Source organism: Mytilus edulis, unplaced genomic scaffold (genome assembly GCF_963676685.1).
Source record: "Mytilus edulis unplaced genomic scaffold, xbMytEdul2.2 SCAFFOLD_1852, whole genome shotgun sequence".
NCBI lineage: Eukaryota > Metazoa > Mollusca > Bivalvia > Mytilida > Mytilidae > Mytilus > Mytilus edulis.
The window spans coordinates 1-12,660 of NW_027268103.1; the positions used below are offsets into that span (position 1 = coordinate 1).

At 33.3% G+C, this 12,660-nt stretch overlaps 1 protein-coding gene across 1 annotated transcript; it reads left to right on the top strand.

Annotated features, from left to right (window-relative positions):
* The first annotated feature begins 10,329 nt into the window (after window positions 1-10,329).
* On the top strand, window positions 10,330-11,805 carry LOC139506775 (fucolectin-6-like). Its single transcript, XM_071295546.1, has 2 exons — window positions 10,330-10,564; window positions 11,594-11,805. The coding sequence occupies exons 1-2, from the start codon at window positions 10,330-10,332 to the stop codon at window positions 11,803-11,805; spliced, it is 447 nt and encodes a 148-aa protein (XP_071151647.1).
* The last annotated feature ends 855 nt before the right edge of the window (window positions 11,806-12,660 follow it).

Consider the following 12,660-nt stretch of genomic DNA (forward strand, 5'->3'; position numbering starts at 1 on the left):
TCATGCATTGTAGTTTATACTGGAATTGTACATCAGTTTTCTTCAACAACAAGACGCAGCAGTGTAATTGGTTAACGTCTGCTGTTGACCAACAAAACGCGCAAAATCATGACTGGGATTTTTATGGTATGTATCGGATATTAGAACATAGAAGAGGCTTAAGATGTGATTGATATAATTGAGGATAACAAATGGACTATAAATGTTTTATTCACAGTTATATCTCTTCTATATACCAGCTTTGATAGGTTTTTGGTATGACTATAAATTTTTACTCACCCGTGCTATGAACAACAAAATTATTTATTTTGTAAAACATATTTACTTTCTCCATTTTAACGGTTTACTTAACAAGAAAATTGTTTTCATTTACCTGTATATATATTTGGTTTAAATAGTTTAATATCTTGCAGCGGTATAATACTGTTACCTTTATTTTTCACACCGTATTTTATTGATTGTGTGTTTACATTGTATCATAGATCAAATTTATTCTTTCAGTGTATGTTGACTTCTGTTAATATGTCTTTTGATTGAGTTAAGTCATTTCAATTGATATTCTATAGTTTTTTTTTATGTTGTGATGTTACACTATTGTTTCATATAAGGGTGAATGTTTAAACGTTTAAACCTGCTGCATTTGTTTGAATCTTTCCTAAGTCAGGAATCTGATTTTCAGTGATTGTCGTTTGATGCGGTTCATAAATGTTTCTCAAGTTTTATATATATTAGACTGTTGGTGTTCCCGTTTGAATGGTTTTACACTGGTCATTTTTGGGGCCTTTTATAGCTTGCTGTTTGGTGTGATCCATGACTTCTTGTTGAAGACCGTACTTTGACCTAAATTACAAATTGTGACTTGGATGGAGAGTTGTCTCCTTGGCACACATACCATATCTTCTTATAGGACAATATCCAATACGGAAAATTTATTTTTGTAATATATATATAGCTTGATTGCTGGTATGCCTTTGGGTTTAACTCATTGTAACCAATAGCCGCTAGCCTTCTACCTTATTTTGTCGCTTGTGGAGAGTTGTTTCTTTGGCAATCATACCACATCTTCTTATTTATTTTTTTATAAAACAAAGAAGAGTATAAAATGATAGTGCGTTGCAATTACAGGAATACAGAATAATGGATACCAAGATGGAATGTAGAGTAAACTGCAAAATATTAATCGCCGTTAGCGTACATACAAGGGTTTGTAATCCTTTGTTTTAAAGATATGTTGTATAAATCGCATTCAAATCAATACCAGAAGTAAAGAATGTAAGTAATGTGACCTACGCGTGAGGGTCTGCATGGTACAGTGGAGATCACTTCTAACCTCTCATTAAATCTGTCAGAATCTGTCAGGAGAACTGTTCTAGGACAGTACGTAGAACTGTCAGCCTGACACCTTTTAGTCAGTTCTAGGTTAGAACTGTTCTAGCTAGAACTGATTTGGTCAGTTTTACCTAGAACTGATCCTGACAGTTCTACCTAGAACTGACCAAATCTTCTAGAACAGTTTTGCGATTAGAATTGATAACAAATTCTACGGCCAGAATTGATTGATGAATTTTACGGCTAGAATTGATTTATAAATTCTACGGCTAGAATTGATTTATAAATTCTACGGCTAGAATTGATTTATAAATCCTACAGCTAAAATTGATTTATAAATTCTACGGCTAGAATTAATTTAGTTTAAATTTAAGAACTCTTTGTCTAAATATAAAGGCTTCGGAAAATAGCGATTAATATTATAAAGAGTGTTGCTATTTTGCCGGTTTTAACCCCGCCATATTCTGCATGTATGTGACTGTTCCAAGTCAGGAGCCTGTTATTCAGTGATTTTCTTTTGTTGATGTGTTACATAAATTATTTGTTTTTCTTTCATTTTTTAAACATAAATGAAGCCGTTAATATTGAGGGGGGGGGGCATTATTAATTCATTTATTTTACATTTGTCATTCGGAGAGTCAGGATGACTCGTTTTACATAACAAAATTATCTGACCTTAATGTATTTACGTTATTCCGGCCCAAACCACCAGGGACGGCTCCAGCAGTTTAAAAAAGAGGGGGGGGGGGGGGGTCCAACTAAAATTTATTGTCCTCATTCAAATGCATTGATCGTCCATAAAAAGGGTGCTGTACAGCAATTCAGTTATAATTTTAGGTCAAGAGGGACTGTAATATATACAAGTTATAGCAATATTGGAAAACAATGACCTCAAAATTTTGTACGCATGAATTTATAGTGACAGCATGTCCTCTTTTTATTCAAAGTATTGAATCGTAAACCAATATCAGTAGTTTTCATACTTCAGACTGAGTCGTGTAATAAAATCTTTTGACCGCATCAATTTAAACTGACCTTATTTGCTCTTTCGTTCTGCAAATCTATATAGCTGTACAGTAATTCAGTTATAATTTTAGGTCAAGAGGGACTGTAATATATACAAGTTTATAGCAATATTGGAAAACAATGACCTAAAAATTTTGTTCACATGAATTTATAGTGCCAGCATGTCCTCTTTTTATTCAAAGTATTGAATCGTAAACAAATATCAGTAGTTTTCATTCTTCAGACTGAGTCGTGTAATAAAATCTTTTGACCGCATCAATCTTAAGGGGGCTCCTGGGTATAAATGATTTTTTTTTCTAATATAGGATTTCGCTATATTTTTTCATAAATGAACTTTATCATATACTTAAAAGAAAAATGAAATAAAAAAATGGGGTCACCGTTCATTTAAGCTAAAATCTGCCTCTGGAAGAAGCATACATTTTTGTTAATGTTCTTTTTTTCTGTTGAACTAATAGGAGAAAAAGAGGAAATATCGAAATAAAAAAATTAACCTAATATAAGAAATCGCTTGAATTTTACAATTATTTAGTTTATGTACAGCTTATTTGAAAACAATAATAAAAAATATAGTTCACCGATGAGTTAAAAAAGATATTTCAAATTTAAGGCCAAAAAATGGCATTTTTGCACCAAAGGGAGATAATTTGGAGCTTTTTCAATTTTTAAAGTCATCTGGGGCCAAACCAAATCATTTTTTGTTGTTGTTTTTTTGTACCATATCATAAAGTAACAACTAATTGTGTAATAAATAAAATTTGTAATGAAAAAATAAAGGTTTAATTTTTTGCTAACATTTTTGTACCCACGAGCCACCTTAACTGACCGTATTTGCTCTTTCTTTCTGCAAATCTATATAGCTGTACAGCAATTCAGTTATAATTTTAGGTCAAGAGGGACTGTAATATACAAGTTACTATGGTGGCCGGTTAAGGCCATTTCGCGTTTTCGCGTTTTCGCGTTTTCGCCCATCATATTATATAGGGCGAAAACGCGAAAACGCGAAATCGCGAAGTCGAAAACGCGAAAACGCGAAGTCGAAAACGCGAAAACGCGAAGTCGAAAACGCGAAAACGCGAAATATTTTTTCTTTCCGATTTCGCGTTTTCGACTTCGCGTTTTCGCGTTTTCGCGTTTTCGACTTCGCGATTTCGCGTTTTCGCCTTTTCGCGTTTTCGCCTTTTCGCGTTTTCGCGATTTCGCGTTTTCGCGTTTTCGCGTTTTCGCGATTTCGCGTTTTCGCCTTTTCGCGATTTCGCCTTTTCGCGTTTTCGCGATTTCGCGTTTTCGCCTTTTCGCGATTTCGCCTTTTCGCGATTTCGCCTTTTCGCGTTTTCGCGATTTCGCGATTTCGCCTTTTCGCGTTTTCGCGATTTCGCGTTTTCGCCTTTTCGCCTTAAATTATAGGTATATTGATCCAATATCCACCCGTTTATAGTATGGATCACATTTCCGACCTTACATTGATTACGTGCTACGTGTACAATGTTTCGAGTTCTTTCGGAATTATATTCCAGGTAACTCTCTTCAGAGGTCGTCCGTTTTATTTTTATTTTTTATTTTTATTATTATTATTATTTTTATTTTTTATTTTTTATTTTTATTTTTATTTTTAAATGTTTGTTTGTTTATTATTTTGTACATTTTATTTATTATTGTACCTTTTATTTATTATTGTTCGTTTTATCAACGTATGGATAACTGGTTTTGGTTATTGTTTAAGATACGTTTCAATATGCATTTTTCATTGTCAACGCACCTTCCTTTGGTTTTAGTATAACTGTCTAATTAATTTCTATTGGGAGACATTGATTTATTTCAAGTGTTTCTTAACGATTTCCCCAATGTTCCTGTTTCTTTTGAATGCTATTGTGGGTTTTTTATCAAAGAGATTTTTGAACTGTGGGTTGTCTTGAATTAAATGCCAATGTTTTCTTATAATGGTTTGTAAATTTTCCGCATTAGCGTGGTATTGTGTTATGAAAGATATATTATAGTTATCTGTGTTTTTGTTTATTCTTGTTTCTTTGTTTGTTAATTTGTTTAATCTTTCTGTATGGGAAATATTTCTTAATATTTTATTTACAAAAGCGATTTTGTAACCTCTTTGTATTAATTTTTCTGTAAATAAGTTTATTCTTTCATTAAAATTGTCAGGATCAGAGGTATTTCTAAGAATTCGTATTCCTTCACCTTTAATAAAGGATTTAAAACAACTTTTAGCGTGGTTAGAATTTTGGTGTAGATATTGGAATTTTTCAGTTGGTTTTGTGAAACATCTAATATCTAAGATATTTTCTTTTTGAAATCTCTGTCCTTTATACGTTTCTAAGTCTAGAAATTTCAAACTTTGTCTGTCAATTTCATAAGTAAATTGCAGTAGGTTGTGGTTTGTGTTTGCTATTTCGAAAAGAAGTTTAACTTCTTCCGTAGTACCTTGAAATAAAATATATCCATCATCCTTCATACGTTTATGAAATAATATTTTGTTTTTGTGTGGAAAGATGTTTAGAATTTTATTTATATGTTGGTATATAGCTATATAAAATAAAAATAAAACGGACGACCTCTGAAGAGAGTTACCTGGAATATAATTCCGAAAGAACTCGAAACATTGTACACGTAGCACGTAATCAATGTAAGGTCGGAAATGTGATCCATACTATAAACGGGTGGATATTGGATCAATATACCTATAATTTAAGGCGAAAAGGCGAAAACGCGAAATCGCGAAAACGCGAAAAGGCGAAATCGCGAAATCGCGAAAAGGCGAAATCGCGAAAAGGCGAAAACGCGAAATCGCGAAAACGCGAAAAGGCGAAAACGCGAAAAGGCGAAAACGCGAAATCGCGAAGTCGAAAACGCGAAAACGCGAAAACGCGAAGTCGAAAACGCGAAAACGCGAAGTCGAAAACGCGAAATCGGAAAGAAAAAATATTTCGCGTTTTCGCGTTTTCGACTTCGCGTTTTCGCGTTTTCGACTTCGCGTTTTCGCGTTTTCGACTTCGCGTTTTCGCGTTTTCGCGTTTTCGACTTCGCGTTTTCGCGTTTTCGACTTCGCGATTTCGCGTTTTCGCGTTTTCGCCCTATATAATATGATGGGCGAAAACGCGAAAACGCGAAAACGCGAAATGGCCTTAACCGGCCACCATAAGTTACAGCAATATTGGAAAACAATGACCTAAAAATTTAGAACTGTTACTTTTTTTCTTCATAATTGTTAAAATTAAAAGCATTTTATAAGTGCCCCCATGTAAGGAGGATTATAAATAACAGAAGTAAAACAGGAAGTACAGTCTTGTTTATGTTCAAATACAAATTTCTCTGATTCTTTTTTAAATGTATGTTCATGGTATGAAACAAAACAGTTTTTAAATAAATCTTATAATATTTAAACTATTGCCACCAGAAATGTATTATAAGATTTGACAATAGTTATTTCCTGCCAAATTTGCCTCCCTTAATTTTTTTTTCAACTTCCTGTTGACCTGACGATATGGCTGTTTTTATTTTTCAATAAATACTATTTCAATCCAAGCCATCCTCTAATAGTGTTTATCAAAATATATTTTGCAATAAGTTTAAATTGAAGATTGGATATCAAACTTAATATTGGGATATTTATTTACGAGACTTTGCGTTTCGTTTTTATATTAAGTATTTTTTTGTAAATAGCGATTCAGGAACAAGTTACCGTCTAACACAGGCTTGTAATGACTCCGAGGACAATTAGAAAACATCCCTTTCGCGATGCTTATTGAACAGTTCAGAAGAAAACACTATTCAATAATGAAATAATCGTAGAAAATTTAGCAGAGTTTAGAAAACATGCTGATTGAAGGAGGTATATGACATATCGTCACTTCGGATTGAAAATATAGCTGTTCGACTGGGGATAGTTTATTAGAAAGAACCTACTGGTTTTCGGAAATATTTTATATTACTATATCGCTTTGAAAGGACAAATCAAGTTTCCTTTTGGGAACAGTCTTCGTTAATATCGGGGGTGGGGGGGGGGGGGGGGGTGGGGGGGAAGGGTACAAATGGGATTTACTTCATATTTTTTACAGTCGCCAGCTGGGTGATCAGGATGACTAAATATATTCGCCCAGCCGAAAATCTGGTCGCCATGGTTGACTGGGCGAGCGTTAAGTTTAGTCCCCCTGTTCTACGGTTAGAACTGATTTGGTCAGTTCTACCTAGAACAGTTTTAGACAGTTCTACCCTAGAACTGATCCTGACAGTTCTACCTAGAACTGATTTAGTCAGTTCTACCTAGAACTGATCCTGACAGTTCTACCTAGAACAGTTCTAGGGTAGAACTGTTCTAGCTAGAACTGTTCTAGGACAGGTTAGAACAGTTCTATGACAGAATATTCTGACAGTTCTAATGAGAGGTTAGAAGTGATCTCCACTGTATTTACAGAATAAAGAATTATCGCCATAATCTATAGAAAAAAATGATTTTAAAATAGGAGTAGAGAAAAAAAAATAGAAATGAGAATAATGGATTGCTAATACTTTGACTATTATACCAAGTATCTTTTACAACGGGGCGCCGAATGGGACTCTTGTGGTTTTGTACAAAATTCAATTCTGCCATAACAAAATCATTTTTGTCTTACAAAACTATGTGATACAGACTTGTTTTATGAGAACTTCAATTTTGTGATGACAAAATTCATTTTTGTCATGACAAAATTCATTTTTGTAGACAAAATTCATTTTTGTAGACAAAATTCATTTTTGTCATGACAAAAGTCAATTTTATCAAAAAGGTAGGCAAATATAAACTTATTTGCATACAAAATTGACTTTTGTTACCTGATATGGAAATTTAAACACAAAAGTCATTTGTGTGAGATAAGATTCAATTTTGTACGACAAAAATGACCATTGTTACCTGACATGGAAATTTAAACACAAAAGTCAATTGTGTGAGACTAGATTCAATTTTGTACGACAAAATTGACTTTAGTGAGACAAAATTGACCTTTGTGAGACAGAATTGACTTTTGTGAGACAAAATTCAATTTTGTCAATTTTGTCTCACAAAAGTCATTTTTGTGACGACAAAATCAATTTTGTGAACACAAAATTGACTTTTGTGAGACAAAATTGACTTTAGTGAGACAAAATTGACTTTTGTGAGACGAAATTGAATTTTGTGAGACAAAATGACTTTATTGAGACAAAATTGACTTTTGTGAGACAAAATTGACTTTTGTGAGACAAAATTCAATTTTGTCAATTTTGTCTCACAAAAGTCAGTTTTTATGAGACAACATTCAATTTTGTGAGACAAAATTCAATGTTGTCAATTTTGTCTCACAAAAGTCAATTTTGTGTCACAAAAGTCAATTTTGTCTCACAAAAGTCAATTTTGTGTCACAAAATTCAATTTTGTGTCAAAAAAGTCAATTTTGTATGCAAATTAGTTCATAGAATCTAAACTAAACTAATTTGCATACAAAATTGACTTGTGTCGCCTAATTTTCAAATAAGGTAACAAAAGTAAAGTCTGTGTTACAAAAATGAATTTTGTCATGACAGAAGTAACTTTTGTTCACTGAAAGATAATTTTGTATGACAACATTTTAAATTTGTAGTATGCTACAAATTTTGTTAAACTGAACTAATTTTTGTTGAACAAAATTCACTTTTGTCCGTACAAAATTGAATTTCGAGTACAAAATCACAAGAGTCCCATTCGACGCCCCGTAATTACGTCTTAGCTTAAAATTAATATAAAAAGTTCAATGTAGGGCCAAACTAACTAAGATGTGTGTTTCCTATTAATTTTTTGAAAAAATAGGGTATGAAGGTATGAAGTTAGGGATTTCTTTTTATTTTACATTGAGTTTTTAGGAGAAAAATTCGAACAGTGCTTATTGAAAAATGACCCCCACAAAAACCCTTTATGTAGGCTATTTAAGCTTAAAATCTAGGGAAGGTAGGGAAATAGGAAACACACATATTTTTTTATTTGGCCCCAGTTACCAAGTATGACAATTTGGTTGGAATTGACGCTCATTTTAGACTAAAAGGAGAAGGTATGGAAAACTTCTAACAGTGATTAGTCATTTTGTCCAGAGGTTAGCTAATGTCCTTTTGAATTTTCATTTTTATATTGTCAATATTTTTTTATTTGCTGAAAAAGAGGGAAATTGCCCCGTGCCCCCTCTCAGTGACCGGGGGAGGGGTTGGTGGGTGGGAGTGATCAATATACAAGATAAACAATTGTAAAAACATTTCAAGGAAGAAGGTGACCCATATTTTACAAAATATAAATACTTAACATCAACACACCACATCCATTAATTTCTTTGCTATTAACATTTTAATGAACGTAATATATGTATTATTAGTCGCAAATTATTAGAACTACAAATTACTTTACCAAATTCTTCCATAGATATAAACACTTGGTTTTGAAGTTTGGTTGCACCTGTAGAAAACTTATTTGAAACGGGATAGCACATCCTTACATGTTGTTTAACGTGCTCGGGAATTTAAAAACGATCCTGGTAAACGTATTGACCCTTAAATAAACTTAATATCCTAAAAAGGTACCAATTGGCCGTTTCAGAATCTAAAGAATCATGGGTAGTTTCATTGTTCGTACCTCAAAATAAAATAACGTCACGTCATTGGTTAAATTTCCATTGTTTATGACATTTTTAACCAATCAGAACGTTTTGGTGTGCACTTTTGAAAAAATCACCCAGGATGCATTAGATTCTGAAACGGCGAATTGAAAACTGGTAATTAGAGTTTGGATATTGTTTATTGGTATTAATATTGATTTTGTTATCAGTGAATTAAAAGCAAACTAAATATTATTGTTATATAATTACATTAGATGTATGTTTCATTATTATACTTTATTCTGATTGGCTAACTGCATATCACATGTTATTCCGTAAGCAGTTGCATTGCTCCATACAACTTGTCATTCATGACAACACGTGGTCCAACAATAAAGTGCACAGTTGAATTAAATAAAAAAAATATATAAAATTCGTGTTTTCATGATCATAGCTAAAAATGTAATTATAAGTATTGAATGCTTTTTTTTGTAACTTTATAGGGGTGTAAAAGCGTTGACCGTGCGCATATTTTTAGAATGAAGCGCTTCCGCGCTTCATAGAAAATGTACTTCGGTCAACGCTTTTACACCCCAATAAATTTACAAAAAGAAGCATTCAATTCTTAAATACATATGCATTTTAATGGCTCTACAATCAGTCGATACATATGGCTTGACATTGCACATGGTCATGTTTTTCTCTGACTGTTTATGACGTTATTACACTAAATCCACGGATGTTGGATATGTACTGATTGATAATTTAGTGTTAGATGCATGATTTTTTAAAATAGTTGTTATTGGCTAATTTGAACTAGCTGTCCGTAACTGCGAGTACTCTCAGATCTGTGCTTAGTGTATTTTTGTCTTTTGGATGTAGAAGTAACCGGCCACGTCCACTTAGTGTTTTTGTTAGATGTATTTATATTTGTATCCATCTGATGAGTTAAGCCTTTTTCAACTGATTTTTATAGTTTGTTCTTATGTTACACCACAGTCCCTTGTAAGGGGAGGGGTTTGCGCCCGCTAACATGTTTAACCCCGCCACATTCTGTATGTGCCTGTCCCAAGTCAGGATCCTGTAATTTAGTGTTTGTCGTTTGTTGCTGTGTTACATATTTGTTTTTCGTTCATTATTTTGTACATGAATTAGGCCGTTAATTTTCGTTTGAATTGTTTTACATGTGTCCTTTCGGGATCTTATAAATAGCCATTAGAAAGCTTCTCTTAAACTATTTTGATTGTTTTTGGGATGAGCATGAAGTTTCCACTTAGGAAATAAAGATGGAAAGCGGCATAAAATCAGCATGTTTTATTTTTTTTTGAAATATAAGAACATAATTATGACAAGACATCATGAATACATTTCTGTTTTGTCTTTAGAAATGGAAACGGGAGAAGTAAACATAGCTTTGTCCATGCCAGCTACTCAGAGTTCCACGTTTGAAAAGCCAGACAATTATGGTGCAACCTTTGCGACTGATGGATTTGTCCCTAAACGTCAAAATGGATACGAGTGTACTCATACACGCGGTGAATTTACTCCATGGCTTAGCATTGATCTTCAAGATACGTTTAAGATAAAGAAAGTTGTTTTGGTTAACAGACAAGATGAAAATGGTAAAGTATTTGGCCAAATTTATTTAGTAACGCTACACGAGAGATTTTTATTTAGTCTTACAGCGTCATTTGATATCTCTATCATTGTATAAACACATGGTTGAAGACGGATTATTGACCTGTCGATGCCTTTTATTTTGAATGAGTTGTTGATTCATGGCTCCTTTTATTGATATCTACACAACTCAGGTGGTTAAGAGCATGACATATAGCATGCAGACCGCCTCAAGACAATTTTTGGTTAAAAAGTACAGGAACTACAGACCTGAATATGTCTGAAAGTCACTGACAAAAGTGAACATGAATGAGGATCTGGAGAGAGAGTCCTTCATTTCTATATTCTTTGATTTTTCAAGACATTTTTCTCTATTTTTTGTGTTGGTTTATTTTATCTGTTCTTTATTTTGTTCAACCAATATTCTTTATTGACCTGTAAACCCGACCTGACTATCATGCAGTCTTTTGCGATCGGTTTTGATGCACTCTTCATAAAACAAAACATAGCTTGGCCTGTCTGTGTCTGTCTAAATTTTTAGGGTAAAGAATAACAGATTGCTTAAAGAATTTAACACTTTTATATGACATTTGATAATTGCTATGCATATATTTATGAAATCATGTGTTACGGTTATCAATGCTTGAAAGAAACGCACACTTGGTAGAAGAAAAGCCGAGGAACGCAATGATAATGTCATTAGGTGTTACCCCTTGTTCAACGCGAATAAACGAGAGGAACGCAGTGATAATGTCATTAAGTGTTACCCCTTGTTCAACGTGAATAAACGAGAGGAACGCAGTGATAATGTCATTAGGTGTTACCCCTTATTCAACGTGAATAAACGGGAGGAACACAGTGATAATGTCATTAAGTCTTACCCTTGTTCAACGTGAATAAACGGGATGAACGCAGTGATAATGTCATTAAGTGTTACCCCTTGTTCAACGTGAAAAAACGGAAGCAGCTTTCAAAATGAACGATATAAAAAGTTGTCATTAATACCGTTTTTTTTTAAATTGTTGTTTTTACAGGTGAGAGATTGCATGACGTTGAAGTGAGAGCTGGTCTAGACGGTGCATCGTTTTCTCGAATCTGTGGAACCTTCAAGGGACCCAGTTTTACAGGACAGAGCGTGAATATGTTATGCCAGAAGAATACATTTGGACGATTTGTCCGTGCACAGATCGTAAAAGGAAGATTTCCTGAGTATTTATCCTTGTGTGAAATGGAGATTTATACTTGATAAATGAACCTTCGAAAGTTCAAATGAAATTTGTTTTAATATGTTTTATTTGAATATTTCTTTGTTTATCAATAACACAAAAATTAAAATTTGATTGCATTATTCTTTTTTGTGTATCGAAAAAAACCAAAAACTACTTACAAGGGTCATAAATCTAAGTTGTATTTTCGGTGTAAACTGTTATTTTTGCTTGCCAAGCCTGCTTCACGAGCGAACGTTTAATGATCATGACCGCTATTAAAAAAAGGAAAGATAAAGAAACTCATGTGTTCATGGAATAGGTACTAAATATTCAGAAATTACTGGGAGATTTTTTTTATCATTTTGAAAAATGCGACTATGTGACTATCGCAATAATGAGACCTCGCAGTAATTACAAAGCACAAAAAATTCTGCTTTCACCTCAAAAGCTAACCAAACCTTTAAACAGACTTATTCGGAAAGGATAAAGTTACGATACTGTTGTCATGTCATTAAGGATTGTATATTTTAATATTACTATTGATTCACTCATAGGATCCTTGCATCGGAAATAAACACATTTATTCTAAAACTAGTTGTTGGCATGATACGGGTTATTTTCTTCTCATATATTTTATGATGGTATGGTACTTAACCCCTAACGGGAGGGATTGTACTTGATTTTCATATGATGAAGTCATAATCTTTCAATCAGTTTAATTGAGGTCTGGAGCTGGCATGTCAGTAACTGCTAGTAGTCCTTTGTTAACATGATTAATTTATGTATCATTGTCATTTTGCTTAGTTTCTTTTGTTACTTATTCTGACATCGGACTCTGATTCTTTTAAAATGAGTTTTACTGTGCGTATTGCTATGTTTTTTTTTTATTCTAC